This window comes from Pleurodeles waltl, chromosome 3_1 (assembly GCF_031143425.1).
Source record: "Pleurodeles waltl isolate 20211129_DDA chromosome 3_1, aPleWal1.hap1.20221129, whole genome shotgun sequence".
NCBI classification, from domain to species: Eukaryota; Metazoa; Chordata; class Amphibia; order Caudata; family Salamandridae; genus Pleurodeles; species Pleurodeles waltl.
In genome coordinates, this window is record NC_090440.1 from 707,517,113 (window position 1) to 707,538,245 (window position 21,133).

The window sequence follows — 21,133 nt, forward strand, 5'->3', positions numbered from 1 at the left end:
CATGACAAAGTCAGTAATTGTAGAATTAAAATATTACACAATTTTAAATGTGTTAAGAGCTGAACTCTGTTTGGGAGGAATGGCTACAGAAGTCCTTCCTCCATGTTAGATCTGCAGATGGTGATGCATTAGAAAGTCTATGACTTTATTTTTAAAGAATGCTGTTTGTCTTGTCACGATAACCTGTTCTTGGTATGAGCAATCATCACTCTGGGATAATCCTCTCTTCCACATACTTGTCTTTCCTTTCCAGTCTCAGTAGTAGTACTGCTAGCTGACAGATTTATGCACATATTTCATAAACATTTCAACATGGCTTCACTCCACTAAGATAAATCTCTTGCTGTTGTTTCTGATCAGTGTTATAGTTCCTGGCAGATTGCTGTTGACTTTTGAGTACCAGCCGATTTTCCTACACTTGTCACACCCACAAGCACTTGTTACTTTTCTATGTACATTCTATGCTTTATAGAAGTCCGAAAACCATCCCACATTTGCTACATCAGTTTTCGTGACACAAATTTACTAGAAAGCGACATAAATTAGGTGGACTACAATGCACACTTTCCTAATAAACGCTGTCATGAAGTGTTCTTTTAAACTACTGGTGTATGTCTGTTAAACAATGGTAGGCATTACTACAACAGAATGAAACGAAAGAACATTAGTAGCACCATTTTGGCCCACATATATAAATAAAAAAGTAAATTGTAATCGGTCAGCAAGAACTTAGTAACAGAAATTGAAAGAATGCTGTACAGACATAAGCCATTTATGGAATACTAGAATGCAAACTTTACTCTAGCCATGAACTATAATCAAAGACTAGAGCGTTGATCTCAATGAGTTAGCTAAAAATGGAATAAATAAAACTATTGAACAGCATCAGTTACAGAACTAGATGAAAGACTAAAATGCATGTCCATGGAATCCTATATAATTATAAGATCACTGGCCCCCATAGATTAATAATTAAGGTAGTGTTGAGTTTGCAGCATGTATTGCTATAGATCACATTATGTGCACACATCTGCCTGAAGTGTTAGGTGTGGATGCTGCATGTTGTTTTTCTTTTGAGAAGAGATTGCAGTTTTGAGGTGACATGATATTTTCCCCAAAAATCACAATGCCTGTGGACACAGATTCCACCTTAGATTGTTTTTTACAACATCGGACTCAGGTGTATCTTTGAATTCTCTGGTGCCATCATGCTACTGGAGCTGATTTTAAACATGCAAGGACCTTGTGCAGCCATGGAATGCCCAAGGGTGAAATTCTACAAAACACCCGGGCAAGGATGTTTGAGAATGGCTCTTGCCGAAGGAGGGTATGCAAGACATTTACATTTTGCACTAAATAAGATTTATGATAGAAACTTCTAACTGCAGATTCCTCACCTTTGAAATATTCACCAGTGGTCAGACTGAATCTAGAAACTTTTCAAGTCGTACCTGTGTGTGCTGGTAGGTGGCACAGTGCCTCTGTGCACTGATGCCACTCTACTCCAGAAATGACGTGTAGAGCCTAGATAGGTGCCAGTCCTGTACACTGACATCAGTTCCTTCCTTTCTTTGCCATCAGTTTTGGATCTGGAGCCTACCTCTTGTCTCTTTGAGACCTCTTTTACCGCAACAAAATTTCAGTGTGCAAGGCAAATGTCACCTCCCAAGATAGGTTTAAAACCCTGTAAGGACTGTCTCAAGCAAATGTCTGCAACGTATCCACATCAGGTTTGCCTGTGGTGCCTGAGGTCTGGTGACAACTCGAAGGCCTGCAGTGACTGCACTTTGATGAACCTTAAAGTTATATGGGACCACATGGCAAAACTCTAAGACTCTAAGCACTAGAAGACTTCTAGCTGAGAAGGGTCCAAGTTCAACGGTCAGTCTCAGTCCCACTACCAGTCCAGAAGCCACAGGAATCGATCCCCGGGTAATTGGTTGTGACAGTCCAAATCTTCATGCAGATCGAAGTAAAAAAAAACAAAAAATCCAATCAGGACTCTGCCTGTTCCTGCCACTTGAACACCTGAGAGAGTGCAAGGGTGTGACCATTCTTCCTGATCTCTTTCACAAAGTCAGGCGACTTCTGAGACAATCCTGCAATTTGTCCTGGCACAAACTGAATTTTCACAGCTATCTTTGACACTGAGGCAGATCCAAGAGGTCATCAAGGCCATTCTCCGACTTTTTGTAATCCTTCTGATTCCCTAAAGCGCAACTGCGAGCCCAAAGGGGCCATGAGACACTCGATCTGGGATACCGCTGACAGGATAGCCCTCTGCCACAGTTGGACTTTCCAACCTGTGCATCACCTGGTTCCTGTACCGACCCCCCCCATCCACGCCGGTTCACAGAGCTTCAACGCTGATACTGACTCCATCGATCCCAGAGGATGAGGTGCCCATTGTGCTCGCCAACTCTGAGTCAGTGCCACTACAGCCTCTGCCAAGGCTGGACCTGGTTTGCGTCGAACCACAACTTGCACCTAACACCCCCCCTCCACAAGGAAGTTCCCACCCCCCAGAAGGAAGATCCCACACATTGCACTCCTTGTTTGGCATAGATTCTAAGATTATGATGCATGTGATAAAATTGGCCAACACTACCATGAAGAGAATTCGCTTGATTACCTTCAGGAGGTGAGTGGCCCTGACACCTCTCCTGATTCTGGTCTTCTCACAATCCCAGATCCTGCCACTGAAGAGAGTGCTTCCTTTGCTGTGGTCATGCAGAAAGCAACCAGAGTTCTCAACGTCCAGCTCCCAACCTTAGAAGTCCAAATCATTGCCTTTAGAGAAGTTCTCTAGGCGGAGCAAAGCACCACTACCTTTTAATGAGTCACTTATTGTAATTTCCTATCAGCCCCAAGCCTAACCTTGCTCTGGCATTCCAGTAAATTGCCAAGTTGCAAGACACCTCTGACTTGCCTCAGGTGACCATGCTTTTGTGCCTCAGCTCACTCTCCTTAGAGCTAAGTGGTACAAATAATCTACTAGCCAGGCAAACCCAAATCAACTACTCCCTCTGATAAGGAAGTCCAAAAGAGTAGAGACCTTTGGGAAGAGTGTATTTTCTTCCAGCAGTCTGGCTGTCAGGTCAGTCAATGCCAGTTGCCTGCTGGGCCGCTATTCCTACACTGTTTAGGGTTCTTTGGCTTAAGTCCTTACAGGTGTCCTGGACACCTTCAACAAGTCCTTACCCAAGTTGTACAGCACAGTCATGACACGGCCAAATTCACAATACATTGTGGCCTAGGCTCCACTTATTCCATTGGGTGAGCCATTGGCACCCATGTTGCCATTCATGGCTACGCTTATTTTAGGTTGACAGGTTTTCCACCGATGTCCAGTTGTTCTTTTTTGGGCGTGCCTTTTGACAGGTCTCTCCTTTTTTGGGTACAAAGCAGATTCCGCCCGCCCTGGAGAGGTTCAAAGAGCACAGGGCCACATCACTGTCCATTGACTTATCTGCCACAACTTGCCAGCTGTATCAGCCCTACCTTACCTTTTGCTGTTTCAGGAGGCACCCTATACCCGCTGCCACTTCAGCCTCAGCAAATTGCCCAGTAATTTTGTGGCAGAGGCCATGGCACCTACTGACCCCACCCCACGTTCAAGGTCAACATGCCAGTCAACCTACTGCAACCCTTTGGCCTCACCAGTGCTCCTCAATGTTCACAAATGTGCTGTTGGTGGTAGCACCACACCTTTGGAGGCCAGAGGTTCCAGTGTTCCTCTCCCTTGGTGACTGGCTGTGGAAGGTGTACTTCCCCAGACAGTTGTCAATCACCTCTAGACTATACAACCCCCCAGTAACACCTGACTCCTTCTCTGACGCTCCTGTATATTGGGGCCATTCTGGGCATGGTTTGGTTTTGTGCCTTTGCACCAGAAAGGAGAGTTGAAGACGTTCAGGGTATGATGCCTGTCTTTCAGCCTGTGTCATTGATTTCAGTGAAGTTGGCACTGAGGCTGCTGGGTTTGACGGCCTCCTGCGTCGTCCTGATCAAGCACACCAGATGGTATATGCAGGTTCTGAAATCTCAGAGAGCCCAACATAAAGGGGGCCTTTCTAACCTAGTATAGTTTCAGAGAAAACTTCAAAAGATCTGCAGTAATGGTCACAAGACCGCAGTTGGGCCAGTGGCAGACCCTTTTTCCTTCCACACCCAGAGCTGACAGTGGTGACCAATGCGTCACTCCTGGGTTGAGGTGGCCACCTGGGAGATCAGAGGCTCTAGTCTCTGGGGGAGGCCCCGCTCCACCTCAGCCTTCTGGAGCTTAGGGTAATCTGTTTAGCATTGATAGCCCTGATTCCATCCATGAAGGGGAGGCTGGCACAGATGCTTACAATCAATACCGCTGCCATGTCGTATTCCAACAAACAGGACAGGAAGGGTCCCCGACCGTGTTCCAATCGACCTTGAGCATCTGTAAGCGGCGGGACCATCAAGGCATTTTCCTGGGGGCAAAGAACTTGGCAGGTTCCTTGAAGATGAACACATCTGTTGACCCTTAGCGGATAACAAATGACAGTGGCACCTGGAGGTGGCGCAAGGTCTCTTCCACAAATGGGGAGAGCGTTGGTTTGATCTGTTCACCACCGCCAAGAACACGCAATATCAGTAGTTCTGCATGTTGGCGTTTCCAAAGTGTCTCTCTCTCAGAGATCTGTTTCTCCCATGGTAAAACTCAGGACTCTTGCATGCCTTCTGAGTGATACCTCATGCCCCGAGTTCTGAAGAAGATCAAGAGCGACTGGGCCCAAGTCATCCCAGTGACCCTGGATTGGGCCTCAGATTGGGCAAAGATAGTACATTATGCAGAGCTCCTGGGCTTGAGCATCTTTTCTCCAATCAGGCTGTCCATCCGGGAGGACCTGTGCTATTGCAGCAATGGGGCAGAGTACTGCACCCGGGTCTTCGGAATCTCCATACCTGGAGATTGGGTGGCAACAGCTGAACACCTTTGACATTCCTAAAGAGGTAGTTGATGTCATCTTTGCAGTCAGACGTCCCTCATGAAAAACTGTAAGCACCTGTCATCATCCTGCTGAGAACCTGGTTAAAACTCAGCACAGGAGCTCCTGTAAATAGAACAATTGCCCACCGCCATCACCCTGCACTGGGTGACCCCTCAGTTTTCTCAGCCAGCACCCCACCCCTGAGAGCTTGGTAGTCCATGTAAGAAGGTATCCTCTTTTTGGCATGGTTATCCCCACTTTGTGCCTGCTGTCAGTATGGTTTGGCTGTTTTCACTGAGAGCCTGCTAACCAGGACCCCAGTGATTGTGCTTTCTTCCTCTAAATTTGGTTGCCTAGTACTTTGCACACCCCACAATTGGCATACTGGTGTCCCCATATAAGTCCCTAGTACATGGTACTTTGGTACCCAGGGCATTGGGGCACCAGGGGTTCCCCATGGGCTGCAGCATCTATTATGCCACCCATGGGAGCCTATGCAAAATGTATCTGCAGGCCTGCCATTGCAGCCTGCGTGAAAAGGTGCATGCACCCTTTCACTACAGGTCACTGCAAGTCACCTTTATGGTAGGCCCTTCTAGCCCAGAGGGCAGGGTACAGGTCCCTGTGTGTGAGGGCACCCCTGCATGAGTAGAGGTGGCCCAACGAACTCCAACTCCGTTACACTGGACTTCGTAAATGCGGGGAAGCCATATTATCCATATACAGGACACCTGTGTCTAGCTACATAATGGTGACTTCGAAACTGGGCATGTTTGGTATCAAACATGTCGGAATCATACCCCAATACTGTTGCCAGTATTGGTTGTATGATTCCATGCACTCTGGGGGCTCCTTAGAGGATCCCCAACATTGCTCCAGCCAGTCTTCTCGGATTTTCCGGGCAGCCCGTGCTGCTGCCATGCCTCAGACAGGTTTCGGCCCTCCTGCTGCTTGACCAGCTCATGCAAAGGAATGCAAAATAAAGGATTTCCTGTGGGAGAGGGAGGTAACAACCTCTCCCTTGGAAATAGGTGTTACATGGCTTGGGAGGGGTAGCCTCCCCAAGCCACCGGTATGCTTTGAAGGGCACATTTGGTGCTCTCCTTGCATAAACCGGTTTGCACCGGTTCAGGAACCCCCGGTCCCTGTTCTGGCGTGAAACTGGACAAAGGAAAGGTGAGTGACCACTCCCCTGTCCATCACCACACCAGGAGTGGTTCCCAGAGCTCCTCCTGGTGTCCACTTGATTCTGCCATCTTCAATCCAAGGTGGGCAGAGGCCCCTGGGAGCATCTGATTGGCCAGGTCTGGTAGGTGATGTCACAGCCCACTCCTGATAGGTGGTCACCCTGTTAGGTGACCAATACTCCCCCCCTGGGCTGTTTAGGGTCTTCCTCTTGGATGGGTCCTCAGATTTGACGTGCAAGATTTCAGCAGGACTTTGCCACATCGTTTACTTCATCTTCTGGTCTCTGGGACTGGAACTGGACACTCCAGGAACGGACAATCTGCCACTTCAGTGACAACTCCGCTCTGCAACATTGTTTCTCCGGCTCCTTCCAGCAACTGCAAAATTTCCGCAGCTGTGCATCCTCTGAGGGCAGCAAGTCTTCAGCCTGCACAAGAAGTAAGAAGAAATCTCCCTTGGATTGAAGGAGTCACTCCCCTGCATCTGCAGGCACCAACTGCAACGATGACCGGCTGCATGGATCTTCTCTCCTCTGGAGCTTTGTGGATCCTGCATCACAGGTGGTTGTCTGGAGTGGTCCCCTTTGTCCTCTCTACAAGCTGTCCAACTTGGGAGACGGTAAGCCCTTGCCTCTCCTTGCAGGGCAGTAGCCCTGTGCACCACGACTCTTGCCGCTACCAAAGCTTGTTTGTTCCTTCTTCAAGGGATCGTCAGGCTCTGTGTAACCCCGGCCCACAGCACTTCTTCCTGGAAAGCACAGTCTCCTGCCTGCTGCTCCAGCGACGTGGGACTCCTCTTCAGGTGTTCTGAGTGGGCCTCACTGCTATTCCTGTGCCTGCTGCCAGTGGGTTGCCTGTGGGGGCTGCCGCCTCTTCTTGTGACTCTCCCACCTGCTGAGGGTCACCCCGGACACCTCTCCTTGGATCAAGTCCCCAGGACCTTGCTGGTCCTCTTCAGCATTGTAAACCTTCTTCTCTGTCTCTTGCATTTGCCAGAGATTGTGGTTTTCCAACACCAATAACCGACTGCATCTCGACCGCCAACATGGGACATCACTTGCATCACTTCTGGGACTTCTCATCTCCTTTGTTGTACTGCTGACCTTCTTCGTCCACCGTCTGTCTGGTCCTGCATCCACAGAAAGGTGGGTAGTGGCTCCTGCCAAAACGGGACACTTCAACACGAACTGGACTTTGTCCCTATCCTTTGCAGGTCCTCTTCTGTCATGATCCACCTTTGAGTTCTTCCAGTCTTGGTTGGGTCTTGCATTATCCTTTTTCAAAGTCCTCCTGTTGGGGAAAAAACAGGTACTTACCTCTGCTCTCCTGGTCCCTGGGGGTCCCTCTGGTACTCATTTCTTGGGTTTCCTAGTTCTTCCAGCTCCTCTGTAACGATTCCACATCCATGGTTGGTGCACTGATTCTCGCATTTCACTTTCTTAGTAGATGGTTTGGCCCACCCCTTGGGCATACACTTTTTGATTGCTTTTGCCAATGCATACTGCTTTCTATGTTCTTTACTGATTGATAATGTGTATGTAATAGTGTGTTTACTTACCTCCAGTGGAGGGACTGTCTATTCAGTATTCTATTATTTGTGTTACCATAATAAAGTACCTTTATTTTTGTAACACTGTGTGATTCTTTCCTGTGTGATAGTGCTGTGTCACCATAGTGGTATTGCATAGGTTTTGCATGTCTCCTAGATTAGTCTTGCCTGCCTATCCACAGCTACCTCTAAAGAGCCCTGATTTCCTAGACACTGCCTACACTTCACTACTAGGGGATACCTGGACCGGGTATAAGGTGATAACACCATAGGTACTCACCACACACCAGGCCAGCTTCCTACAGTCCAATCCTCAACATCCGATACATGTTCTCATCCTCTCTCCTGGACAAGGAATCCAGGAGGCTGGACCAACTTGGGAAGAAGATGTTTTCTTCCACCAACCCTACATTGAGGTCGGTGAACAACTCATGCTTATTGGGCTATTTCTTGCATACCTTATGGGATACAGTTGTGCAAGTGCTGCCACAGGTGCCAGAGGAGGGCAGGCCCGTTCTCTCCCAAGCGGTGAAAGACTGGAGGGACGCAGCAAAGTTCACCATTAGGTGTGGCCTGAATATGACTAGCTGGCTGAGCAAATCGGTTCACTGACTGTGGCCTTATGGCTCCATGCCTGGAAGAGAACATCTGGCTTTTCGGTAGGGATGTCTAGGTAAACCTTACGGACATGCCCTTCGACGGGACTCAATTGTTTGGCGAGACAGCAGACTCGGCGCTGGAGCGCTTAAGGACTCTCAGGCTACGGCCAAGTCCCTGGGACATTCGGCAGCCCCCCAACCTCTGTCTGCCTTTAGCCCCCTTTATGGCTATGGAAGGGGCATACCACCACAATATCCGTTTGCCAGCCACCATCCTGCATAAGCTCCCCAAGCCATGCAAGGACATTGGGGTGGGGGCTCCAGACCTAGGGGCCTGGAATCTAGAAGTAGTCCACCACCCAACCTCTGTCAGCTGCACCCTCCATGTCCTCCTAGTTTGATTATGCAGAACCACGCTTGTCCAGGTGGGAGGGAGAATTCATCATCTCCTCCGCTGCCAGTCTGGTACATCAGGTGCATGGATTCTGCAGATCATTCAGAAGGGCTATACCCTGCCTTTCCAATCCTTTCCGCCTCCAATACCACTGACATATGAACGGCTGGTGGAGGATTGCATAATTTTCCTCCAAGAGGAAGTTGTGTCTCTCTTGGCCAAGCGAGCCATAGCAAGGGTTCTGTTATCAGAAGAGGGCAGTGGTTGTTATTCCCGCTGCTTTCTGATACCCAGAAAAAACAAGGGCCTTTGCTCTATTCTAGATCTGTGGACCATCAATCTCTTCCTCAAGAAGGAGAAGTTCAAAATGCTCACTTTGGCCCAGGTCTTGTCTGCCCTAGACCAAGGAGACTGGTTGGTAGCGATGGACTTGCAAGATGCATATTTGCACATTCCCATCTTGCCTGCCCACAAGCGCTACCTGCAGTTCAAGGTAGGCCATAAGCACTTGCAGTTCACCGTGTTCCCCTTTGGCCTTATCAGTGCCCCTCGGTGTTCACCAAGGTGATGGCAGTGGTCGCAACTCCTCTGCACAGGTTAGGCTTTTCAGTCTTCCCCTACCTCAATGACTAAATGAAGGCAGGCTCCCCCCAGACTGTCATCTCCAGACTACAGCAAACCCCCTGCGTTCTCTGGGGTTCACTATAATGTGCCAAAGTCATACCTGACTCCCCCTCAGACGCTCCCTTTCATCTGAGCTGTTCTGGACACAGTGCAGTTTCAGACTTATCCTCCCAGGCAGGGAGTCCAGATATTTAGGTTATGATATTGATGTTTCGGCCTCTCTCCTGGGTTTCGTGAGACTGACTCTGAGGCTGCTGGGCCTCGTGGCCTCTTCCATCCTGCTGGTAAATTCATGGCAGATGGCATATTTGGGCTCTGCAGTGGGACCTGAAGTTACAGTGGGCGCATCATCAGGGAAATCTCTCCAACATGGTCCAGATCTTGGAGGGAACTCCAAAAAACCGGCTGTTGTGGATTACGAACCATGATTGGGTCAAAGGCAGACTCCTCTCACTTCCCCAGCCAGACCTCACAGTAGTGGCAGATGCATCACTTCTGGGGTGGTGCGGCCATCTGGGAGATGTGGTGATCAGAGGACTACGGTCTTAGTCGGAATCAGGCTCCACATCAACCTGTTTGAGCGCTTGGGGAACTGGCTAGCATTGAAAGCATTTAGTCCCTCTGTCAAGGGGAAGTTAGTACAGTGGTTCACGTACAACACCACCACCTTGTAGTACTGCTAACAAGCAGGGTGTGGTGGTTCGAGGACCCTTTGTCAAGAGGCCCTGGTTCACCGGACATGGCTGGAACAGCAGGGCATAACCCTGGTGGTTCAACACCTGGCAGGTTCTCTGAATTCCAGGGCAGACAAACTCAGCCATCAGTGCCTAGCGTATCACAAGTGTTGTCTCTATTCGGAGGTGGTGCAAGGACTCTTTTAGCAGTGGGGAGAGCCTTGGTTAGATCTGTTCACCTCCAAAGAGAATGCACAATGTCAGCAGCATTGCGTGTTGGAGATTCCAAGGCAACGATCGCTCTGCGATGTTTTTGACATGAATGGAGCTCAGGCCTCCTGAAAGTCTTTCCGCCCATACCACTACTGCCCAGAGTTCTCAAGAAGATCATGAACGACTGGGCCCAAGTGATCATTGTGGCTCTGGACTGGGCAAGGAGAGTATGGTATCCCAAGCTTCTGAAAAGGAGCATTGATCCTCCGATCAGCTGCCTCTTTGGGAGGATCTTCTGTCGCAGCAGCAGAGGAGGGTTCTCCAGGTGAACTGGTTAACTTACGCCTTTATGCGTGGAGATTAAGTGGCGACACTTGACAGCCTTCAGCCTTCTTCCCGAAGTCTGTAATGTTATTCTGGCAGCCAGGCTTACCTCTGCAAAAACTGTTTACGCCTGCTTTTGGCAAAAAGATTTAAAATATTGTATAGAGAACTCTATAGATCCTCTTTCTACTTCACTCTCTGATGTTCTTCTTTTCATTCTGTACCTTGCCCAGCTCTTAAGGACTATCTGTCTGCTCTGTCCCCTTCTCTGTGGCCGCCTGACCAACCCTCTTTATTTAAGTCTCCTATTGTAAATAGGTTTCTTCAAGGGCTTGTACAGGTTTCCACCTTCACCCTTCATTATTCCTCAGTGGGACCTGAACCTGGTTCTTACATTTCTGACGTGTGCTCCATTTGAGCGACTTCATAAAAGGCCCCCTCAGGCTGCTCACCATCAAAACAGCCTTTCTCATGGCCATAACATCTGTCCGGAGTGTGAGTGAGTTCCAGGTTTTGTCATCCAAGTCTTCATATCTCAGTGTTTCCTGATAAAGTGGTGCTTAGCATCCATGCCTCTTTCCTCCCAAAGGTGGTGACCCAATTTCATTTGGAACAGGCTGGCTCACTGCCCACCTTCTTTGCTTCCCCACATCCCTCTAAGGAAGAGGAGCATCTCCACCGGCTGGACCCAAAAAGAGCGTTCTCATTCTACCTCGATTGCACCAAAGAGTTCCACGTGGACGACCAACTCTTTGTGGGATATGTGGGTGCAAAGAAAGGTCAGACAGTACAGAAACTAACCATTTCACACTGGGTCGTTTTCTGTATAAAAATCTGCTACGCTACGTACTGGCCAAAAGCAGCAGTAAAGCTGTGACAATGGTGTTGTCTCGCGGTGCTCCATTCCTAGACATTTGTCAGGCAACAACGTGGGCATCACTGCACTGCACACATTTGCAAAACATTACTGGCTAGACAGTTAAGTCCGCAAAGAATGGTATTTCGCCTGTTCGGTCCTGCATGACTTTTTAGTGTAGGAAAATTTTTCTGCAGCCCACTGCCAGGAAGGTGTGTCTTGGGTATCTATTCAAAGGTAAGGAATCTGTAGCTAGAAATCTCTATCAGATGAACTAGTTACTTACCTTTGGTAACACATTATCTAGTAGAGACTGTAGCTGTAGATTCTTCACACCCACTCATGCTTCCCTGCTCTGCTGACTCATTTACTAGGGTTAGGATGGTCCCGCTCAGGGCCCTAGTTTGGACACACAGTGGTCAGTTCATTTCATGGCTCTGCACTCCTGACTTTGAAAGTCGTGAGAAAAGTAAGTGGCATCCGCGCACCTGGGTGACACTAGTCTGACACCTGGAGAAATTCAAAGGTAAGGAATCTGCACCTGAATATACTCTCTACCAGATAAAGTGTTACAATAGGTGAGTAACTTGTTCTTCTGGTACGGACCCGTCTAACCACAGATTCCTCACCAACACTCCCATCCTCCACGTTCTGTGAATTGGACTCTATCCATTGATAAGATCCCAAGTCTAGGAATATACACACTTGCCACAACTAATATGCATTTGATGGTCTGTATCTGGGGGCATGGCAAGCTTCGAAAACAGCTGACGTACGTAGCATTAGTAGTGGCTGTATAGGCTCCTTTGTCATTTCCGCATTAGTACGGAGCTGCATTGCGCCACCTAAAAGCACACAGAGGTGCTGCTGGAAATGTTACTGGATCCAGTCTGACGCTTGGAGGATTTTCAAAAGGTGAGGAATCTGTGGTTAGACAATCTCTGCCAGAAAGAGCGTTAGTGAAGGTATGTAACTTGTTCATTACATCGCCACTGACATCGAATTGGAAGGTATCTTATGAGCATATCAGACTTATAGTAGTGAGCCACGCCTTGTCATGGAGAAACTCACAGGCTTTTTCCACTAAAAGTTGAAATGCCAGCAGCTACTGGCAGTGCTGAATATTTTTTGGGAATGCCAAAGGAGTCTTTATGTTTGTTTCATTGGATTCTAATAACTAGCTCTGATTCAGATAGCAGCCCACTTTGTTGCTCTTTTACATTACTTCACTGTCTGTGCCATTTGCCTTCAGCTCTACTTATTGTTGAATTATTTCTATAAGTAGTCATCTTGTATATAGACTGTAATACAAGTGTTAATTTTTCAAACTTATGGCATCTTTATTCTGGTCTTTGTGAGGTGTTTTTTCTCCAAAAACATCATGCCCATTAATTACTTATTGAAATGGAAAATGTTACCATGTAAGCATCTATTCCTAGCTTGTAGTGCTGTTGATTCACATGATCTGCATACTCCTGCCATCTAATGTCGGGCTCGGACATTTGCAAGTTTTCCTTCAAAGAAATCGTATGAATCGCAAGCTGGATGGTGATGACTTAGGCTATCATTGTGCATGGACACCAGCCACATATTAGATTGTTTTCTGCCCATGGACTGTCTGTGCCTGGATGCAAAGCTTGGACATTTTTCCTTTTCAAGAGCAGCAAACAGGTCTATCAGAGGAGTCACCCAGTGATGGAAGTAACTGTGGAAAGCTACAGGATTTAATTCTCATTCGTGAGTAAGTCTTCTTGGCCCCTCTGTTATTAGGTGAATGCAGTGGCGAAGGGCCTAAAACAAATTTGTCTCAGATAATGGGGTGAGGCAGAGTGAGTGGGCTCCGTGTTGCTTCTGTAGGAAGTTCATGACAGCAGTGTTGTTTGCTTGGATCAAGCCTACCTTGTCCTGGATCTGTGGGGGGAATGCTTTGGGGGCGAGTTGAACTGCTAAGAGCTTTAGGTTGTTGATGTGGTGTCCCTGCTGGTGTCCACACGCCTGTACTGTTGTATGATTGAGGTATGCTCCACATTCTACATGTGATGCTTCTGTGTTAATGGTCACCTAAGGTATAGGGTCTTGAAAAGGCCATCCCTAAAACAGATTGTTGAAGTTCCACCATTGCACAGAGCACTGATTACCGGCATTCACCAACATCATATTCTCCATATGATCTTCTGCTTGGGACCATTGTGCTGCAAGGCACTGGTGAAGGTGAAACTGACCTGAGCTGACGATAGGCCGAAAGGGAGAGCCTTGAACTCTAGACACTGGCCTCTCCACAGAAATTGGAGGTATCTCCTGTGAGGAGTTAAAATGGGAACTGAGAGGTAGGCGTCTTTTAGATCCAGACGGACCATCCAATCGCCCTCTAACAAAATGTCCCTCAGCATGTGTATTCATTTCATTTTGAAGTGTCTGTATGATATCCAGTGATTGAACTCTTTGAGGTTTAACACTAGACGACCCCCGCCCTTTTTGTCTACCAAGAAAATAGGACTGATGAAGGAAAAACCCACTGCTCCTTTGTGGAGAAGGGACTGAACCTCTAGATCTATAATAGACTGATCTGATAGGGAAAAATACATTGGGGCAGGAGCCCATGCTAGTTTCGGGGTACTGAAAAACTCCTGCCTGAAGCATGTCACCGTCTGAAGAACCCAAGGGTCCCCCGAAATCAGTTTCCAATTGAGTAGGAATTAACCCACTCTGCCACCCAACATCACCTGAGAAGAAGGTTTGACTCTTATCGGAATATCCAGCATCTTGGATCGCTCCTTGTTGTCCCCGTCTGGGACCTCTGCAGAATCTGGAGCGCCCTCCACGGGAGCGAGTGGGGTAAAAGGTGGTATCCACTGATTCTCCGTACTAGCCTCCTCTACCTCTGGGGTAGTAGGCTTGAGGGCTTGCATATGATCCTCGGCCGGGCATACGCCCTCCATAACGACCGGCCCTGAGAAAAAGGTCATGTTTGAAAACCTTTTTAAGGGACATCTGTGCCTTGTCGAGGAAGGAGTAGGTAGAGCAGAATTTAGATCATTCTTTGACGAACAGTGCTCTAAAAAGCATCCCATCCGCCGCAGGACCAGCTTCCAAAGTTGGTTAATCATTTAGTTTGGGATCAATAAGCATCAGGAAGGTCCGTCTGCGTTCCGAAGAAATAGCACAGTTAGTATTGCCTAGTTGGCAGATGGCTCTCTGTGCCCAGCCAATCAATATATCAGTGTCCACCGCTGCTTCAGACTCATTGGATTGGAAAGCCAATTCTAAAATCTTGGTTGGGGGCCTGACATGTCCAAAAGCTTGTCCTGGCAGTTACGCCATGCCCTGTCTAAGCCCTTCTTCAGGTCTTTAGAGAATTTCTTAATGAACATCACCATAGTGGGATCCACTTCTGGGGTGTCAGCAACTTTACCCTCTAAATCTGGCCTGGGGCATTCCGCCCGAAAGCGGGCTCAAATCTCCTAACTATTGCGTATGTGAGATTGTACATACTTAGCTACTTCCGGAGGGGGGACCTAGTTGGACGCCCTTGGTGAATAATCTCAGTGGGGTCAAACTCAAGAACTTTAGGAGGCGAGACATGTTTCTTAGGCCTTTTGCTGGGACTGGGAATATCCGGGTCATCTGAATTGGAGGATGAGTCTGTATCAGAAGAGGATGGTGAAAAAACTGCATCTTTTTTACAACTATAATGATGTTCGCTGGCTCTTTCGCACCGAAGTCTATCAAAGGCGTCAGCCTGGGCATCTGGGGACGTAGACTCAGTATTTTTCCCTTTGTCCTTAGACTTAGTACTTTCCCCAGACGCCAGGTTCTCTGGCATCCAACCTTGAGTACGAGTGTAACCAAGCAACTGACCGGAAAATGGTCCCAGTGCCCTCACAAGGGCCTCATTGATTGATTGTTGAACCCTACACTCAAGGGCCATGACCGGATTAATTTCAAGCTGGTCAGAATTATCTTCAGGATAGTATCCTGACTCATCCCCATGCCATTGAGCCATTCTCATGTTTCTTTAAATTTTTTTGATATTCACAGAGATGGTGGTGCAGGAAAGATCAAAGGGGGAGTGCAAGGACCCCTGCCAGGTTATTTTTTTAAATGCCCATTGAATGTGGAGGGAGCAGCCCAGAATATGCCCTCTAGGCAGTGCCTATTCAATTTATACAACCCTGTGCAAGCAGTAGGGCATCAAAGGAGCACAGTGGGCCAAAATAAGAGGGCACTAGTTCTCTGTTGCATCAATGTGAAACGAGCCGGCTTCTCCAAGAAATGTAGGTAAAAAAAGCTGGCTCGTACATGCGACGCGAGTAATAGCAATAGGACTACACGGAGGTTGCGTAGTCCACTCCCGCTCCACCAGAAAATAAGGCGGCCAGGTGTCCAAAGTTGAAATTCAGCACTCAACAAGCGCTGTACAGGGAAACAATCAAAGCTACGTTGGTGCAAAGTATACACAATTCAATACTAGAACAAAAGAGAAGAGTAACAGTGCTGTACTTATCTGTCTGTGGAGCAGGAAAGAAAGAGGGATGTGCCTTTTAGGGTCATGGCTTTTATGGGCCATGTGACAATATTATGGAGCATCATGGGTATTGATGTTTTTGTTTTACTGTTGTTTTATTGGCTGCTGTTTGGAACAGTAAAAGAAAGAGAAAGCATAAGTGGAGCCTCCAGTCTTGACACAGAATTCAGGTGCACCAAAGAAGCAAGAAGGAATCTCTCAGGAGTGAAAGAGTCACTCCCCTGCATCTGCAGGCACCTAAGGCAATGATGTCTAGCTGCTGAGATCTGCTGTCCTCTGGACCTGTGAAGATTCTCCATGCATGTGGTTCTGAGGGGTCCCCTGGGTCCTCTTTGCCTTCTGTCCAACTTGGGAGATGGTGAGTCCTTACCTCTCCCTGCAGGACAGAATCCCTGTGCACCACAACTGTTGCAGCAACCAAGGCATGTAGACTACTGCTCTGAGGGATCTTCAGGCTCTAAGTAGCCCCGGCCCCCAGCACTCTACCTCTGCAAGGACAGTCTTCTCTCTGCTGCTGCAGCGACGTGGGACGCCTTTTCGGGTGTGCTGCGTGGGCCTCACTGCGACTTTGTGTCTGCTGCCAGTGGGTTGCTCGTGGGGGTTCCAACTGCTTCTGCTGGCATTCCTGTCTTCTTAGGGTCGTCCCGGACTTCCCTCCAAGGGTCGAGTCCCCAGAACCTTGCTGGTCCTCTTCAGCTCTACAAATCGCCAACAGCTCTAGTTGCATTTGCTTGTGCTTGTTGATGGTCATCCTTACCACTGACCCGTCTGCAATCCGGCGACCGGCGAGGGACAGCTCCTAGGAGACTTAAGTGACTCCTTTGCAGCTCCTGGACTCCGCAGCTGGACTTCATCCACCACTGTCAATCCGGATCTTCACCCACAGAAGGGTGGGAATTGTCTCCTACCCTACCTGTCCACTCCTGCGTGGACTGGACTCTATCCCCTTCTTTTACAGGTCCTCTTCATCTGGAATACACCGTTGGGTTCTACTGGCCTGGTCCTGTTCTTGCATTGTTTCAAGTCCCTATGTTAGCCTATGGGACAACCAAGTAACTTACCTCTGCTCTCCTGATCGCTGGGGGTCTTCTAGATACTCGCCTCTTGGGATTTAATACTCTCTCGGCCCTTGGCTAATTACTCCACATTCTCTGGTGGGGGACCCTTCCTTGCATTCCACTAATTTTTAGTATATGGTTTGGCCCCCATATGGGCCCTTGCTTTTTTTGCCACTTCTAATGTTTTTATGCTAATTCCTAGTACTTACCTGTGTGCATTTTGTGTGTACTTACCTCCAGAAAGGGGAGGGGGTATTGCCTATACTAATCTAGTTCAGCGTTCCTGTAATAAAAGTACCTTTATTTTTGCAACACTATGTGGGTCCTTTCAGGTGTTATACGTTACTGTGTGACTACTGTGGTATTGCAAGTGCTTCACACTCCTAGATAAGTCTTGGCTGCTCACCACAGCTATCACTAGAGAGCCCTGACTCCCTAGACATTGTAATACTAACTAATAGGGGTTTCCTGGACCTGGAATTAGTTGCCTACACCATAGGTGTCCACCACACACCAGGCCAGCCACCTACACTTACTAAAGGTAGAAGCGCTTCCAGTTGCTTGAGAAAAGGAATATGGTAGACGTTGGTGCTGTAGAGACCTTCATCGGTAGGAATTAAGGTGAGGCTAGAGTGGAGCCTATGGCTTATCAGCTGCATTTCACTGGTGATCGTTTTTGTATGTACTTCTAACCTGCAATTGGGACACCTCTAAAACTGGTTTTGTGTTAGATCAGCCATAGCCTTGGCAGGTTTGATAAGAGGCCAACAAGTTCTTGTTTTCATTTGGATAGCTTGATTTTGAACAAATCTATATGTATATTTGGCACAGTTCACTAGTTTGCACTTGGCTTACACTCCGCTGATGGTTGTTTGTCAGAATATCAAACACAGAAATATTATTTCACATAAGTACTGCCTTTTAAATATTGTTTACGAAAATATATTCACATTGGGTGTAGTTTCTCAATTATTCTCTCCATTGGGACATTATGTTCACAGATAATGTTTAGGACCCAGTATTTCTAACAATGAACTTCTGCTACTACACACCACCGGTGTGTACACAGCTTACATGCATGTTTAGTGGTTGGATAGGGTAGTTTGATAGGCATGTCTTAAAGCTAATTTTTTTCACTTTTGGAATTAGACAGGGAACACTAGACACCTTTGGCAGCTCATAGACTTGTGTTTGAAGACTACTGTGGGCAGCACAACAGCTTGCATTTATGGTTAGCCTCCCTGCTGGAACGCCCCACTACTCTCACGCGCTTTCCTGACCACCTGCCAGTGCTCATTGGAGTTGTGCTGGTTCAAGGTGCACCTTTGCCACCTACCACTGCCTATGTGTTTTCATTTATGTTTAACAGGTAGATATGCACTTCCTGCAGCATGCATAAACGTTTTTTAGGTTTGAATTATACTGTATTTATCTCCCTCAGTTTATGTGCTTTTGCTTGGGTTTGAATGTACCATAAGCACAGTCAGCAACTTCCATGCACTTCTTTGACTTTTGACTGTATCATAGGTATGCCAACCCACACATGGTATCACAAGGCCATTCTCTTTTTCTCACCCATATGTTTTCCTTATGTCAGGAACTCAATACAGCATTGAGGCAGCAGAAGGAGAATGTGGATGTCCTTGAGCAGGTGGTGACAGACCTCAGCATGTCATCTTTTCAGATCGACCCATCACAACACCTGCAACATGTTCAAAGTCTAAAGAAGGATTTCACACAATTACAGGAGGCAGCTAAAAACAGGTAAAGTTTACAGATCATATAGAAAAGCATGAAACTTATAGGATCTCTGGGCATGTCCTATACCCTCACCAAAACGCCTACCCTGTGTCTCCTCCTTTTCCATCCTTCTCCCACAATGGTTTTCAGTTTTACTCTGGAACTGGGTCCTAACTATGCAAGGCAATGTATGCTAAATGGCTGATTTGCATTCTCCCCTCTTTGACTTTTCTGCTGTCTGATTCCACTCTCATTTAAAAAAAAATATTTCCCCCCTTGTGGTTTGATCTGACCCATCTCTGATTTTGCACCTCTCGCTCTCTTATCTGCCTTATTTGCCCCCTCATTGTCTGTTTTTCCCCTTTATAGTATCTGATTTACCACACCATTGCATTCTGATACCAACCCTCTGCCCCATTGCGGTTGGGTATAACAACTCCCCACCCCATCACAGTCAGATATCACCACCCCATCATGGTTGCATTTAATCTCGACCCTCTTGTCACATTTAACACCCCCTGTTCCATCGTAGTTGCATTTAAGACACACCTCAGTCTTGTTGTGGTCGCATTTAACATATCTCCTCCCCATCACACTCTGATTTTAACCCCCCCCCCCCCCACCCGTCACCCTCCAATTTCTTAACCCATACCCCCTCCTGCTCGCCTGAGCACCCTGTTTTCCTTGGATTGCTACTGCCCACCCTGTCGCCCTCCAGTTAGACACCCACCCCATCTCTCAGATGGACGTCTGCTCTTGTCCTCAGATTTCCCACCCCTCACTCTGTTTTGAGGGGCTTTAACCACCCCCTGTCCTGCTGCCCTCGGTTTTACCAACCCCATCAACCTCCACCCCTCCATCCTGTTGCCCTCAGATTTCCCTCATTGCCCTTTGATTTAACACCCCCTAGCCACCCCTCTGCCCTCAGATTTATCAGCCCTCCTATTGCCCGACCCCCCCCCCCCCCTTAGTCTGCTCCTTTGTTTGATTTGCCTCCCTACAATCTAAATTGGTTTCTGTTTGTGTCTTAAGCTCTCACTCTCTGTAAATATTTCTCACTGTGGTCCAGCCTCTTATTATGTGTACAAGCCTTTTAATCTCTGTTCAGACTGTTTAGTCACTGTCCATGGGTCTATCTCCTCAGGGAAAAGGAGGCTCTGTCCTGCCAGCAGAGCCTGTCTGACTTTCGCAGATTGGTAACCTGCATGAAAAAGTGGTTATCCGAGACTGAATGTAGCGTACCTACAGTGGAAACCTCCTTGGGGAACCAGGAGCTGGAGAACAGAATTTGGCAAACCAAGGTGAGGAACCTGGTGTGCCTATTGTGTTGGTAGGAATGCCAATGTGTGCAATTCACTTTGTTAATGTGTGCCTCTCTGTGTCTGAGCCTCTAGTACTCATATATGCAGCTTTCTCTGTAGGTGTTGGAACCAGTGTGTGCCTCTATTTTACTGCTTCCTGCATGCCTCTGTATGCCTGAGTGCATGAAGACTTGCTGGACTGTATACTTCCTTGTATGAACATGCATGTCTACAAGCTGTGCTTGGCTGTTTATGTACATTGGCTGTGTACCTTTGAATACACTTGCCTTTGTGACTGTTAACTTGTGCCCTTCCGAATGCCCTTGTCTGCTCATATTGTTGCTTGCTGGGCTTGCTTGCCTGTATGCTTTTCTTCAGTATTCTTGGTGTTCGCCTGCCTGTGTACGTTTTACTGTACATACAAAAAAGGTGTACACTGTTCCAAATGGAAAAATATAATCACTAGGGGAACATTAAAGTTCAGGAGCAAGAGCCCTCACACATCCAAGAGGATGTCATGCTTCATCATCGGTAGCTCCTCGTCAGACCGGCGCTGCAATGTCTGACGGGCTCCCCGTAAGGGGGCTCTTTGCCAGAGATCTTTTAGGTAGCAGCCGTGGTAGCGGACACTACAAGACCTGGTGTTGCGGTCAGGCGCTAATCCTGGCAGGAGAGTGAAAGCTAAAATTGGTTCCCAGTCTTAATAGGAACGAGTCAATTTAATTAATCAATGGAATAAGACCGGGACCAAGATTAAAAACAAAAGGAAAGTGTAAAATGAGGAATAATCTCTTTTCGGGAGAGCACGTCAGGGTAGGTTCCCCTGCAGACTGCCGTCATCCACAAATAGTGACCGCTTTCGGCATGCTACTTCCCAAGGGGCCCCCCATGTACCAAGGGATGGGCGACCATTAGAGGTTTCTGACAATTAGTGAACTTCAATGTAAGTGACTATATGATTTGTTTGACATTTTTGCAAACTTTCGGTAATATAGACAGGAGAAGTCTTATTTATGTATTGGTCCTGAAGAAGCGTCATAGGATCTTGTTAGACCACTGTACGCGAAACATGTTGACCATGTCCTAGGAGCCCGACGATAATCTCCTTAAGCTCCAGCACCATGC

General features: G+C 47.6%; 1 protein-coding gene across 3 annotated transcripts in view; it reads left to right on the forward strand.

Annotated features, from left to right (window-relative positions):
* MACF1 (microtubule actin crosslinking factor 1) overlaps positions 1-21,133 on the forward strand; it is a 1,225,213-nt gene that overhangs the window by 599,186 nt on the left and 604,894 nt on the right. For all 3 annotated transcript variants that reach the window (XM_069223412.1, XM_069223414.1, XM_069223413.1), the window contains 2 exons: positions 18,565-18,731; positions 19,852-20,008. In XM_069223412.1, coding sequence (XP_069079513.1) covers positions 18,565-18,731; positions 19,852-20,008 — 324 coding nt within the window. The remainder of the gene's footprint in view (positions 1-18,564; positions 18,732-19,851; positions 20,009-21,133) is intronic.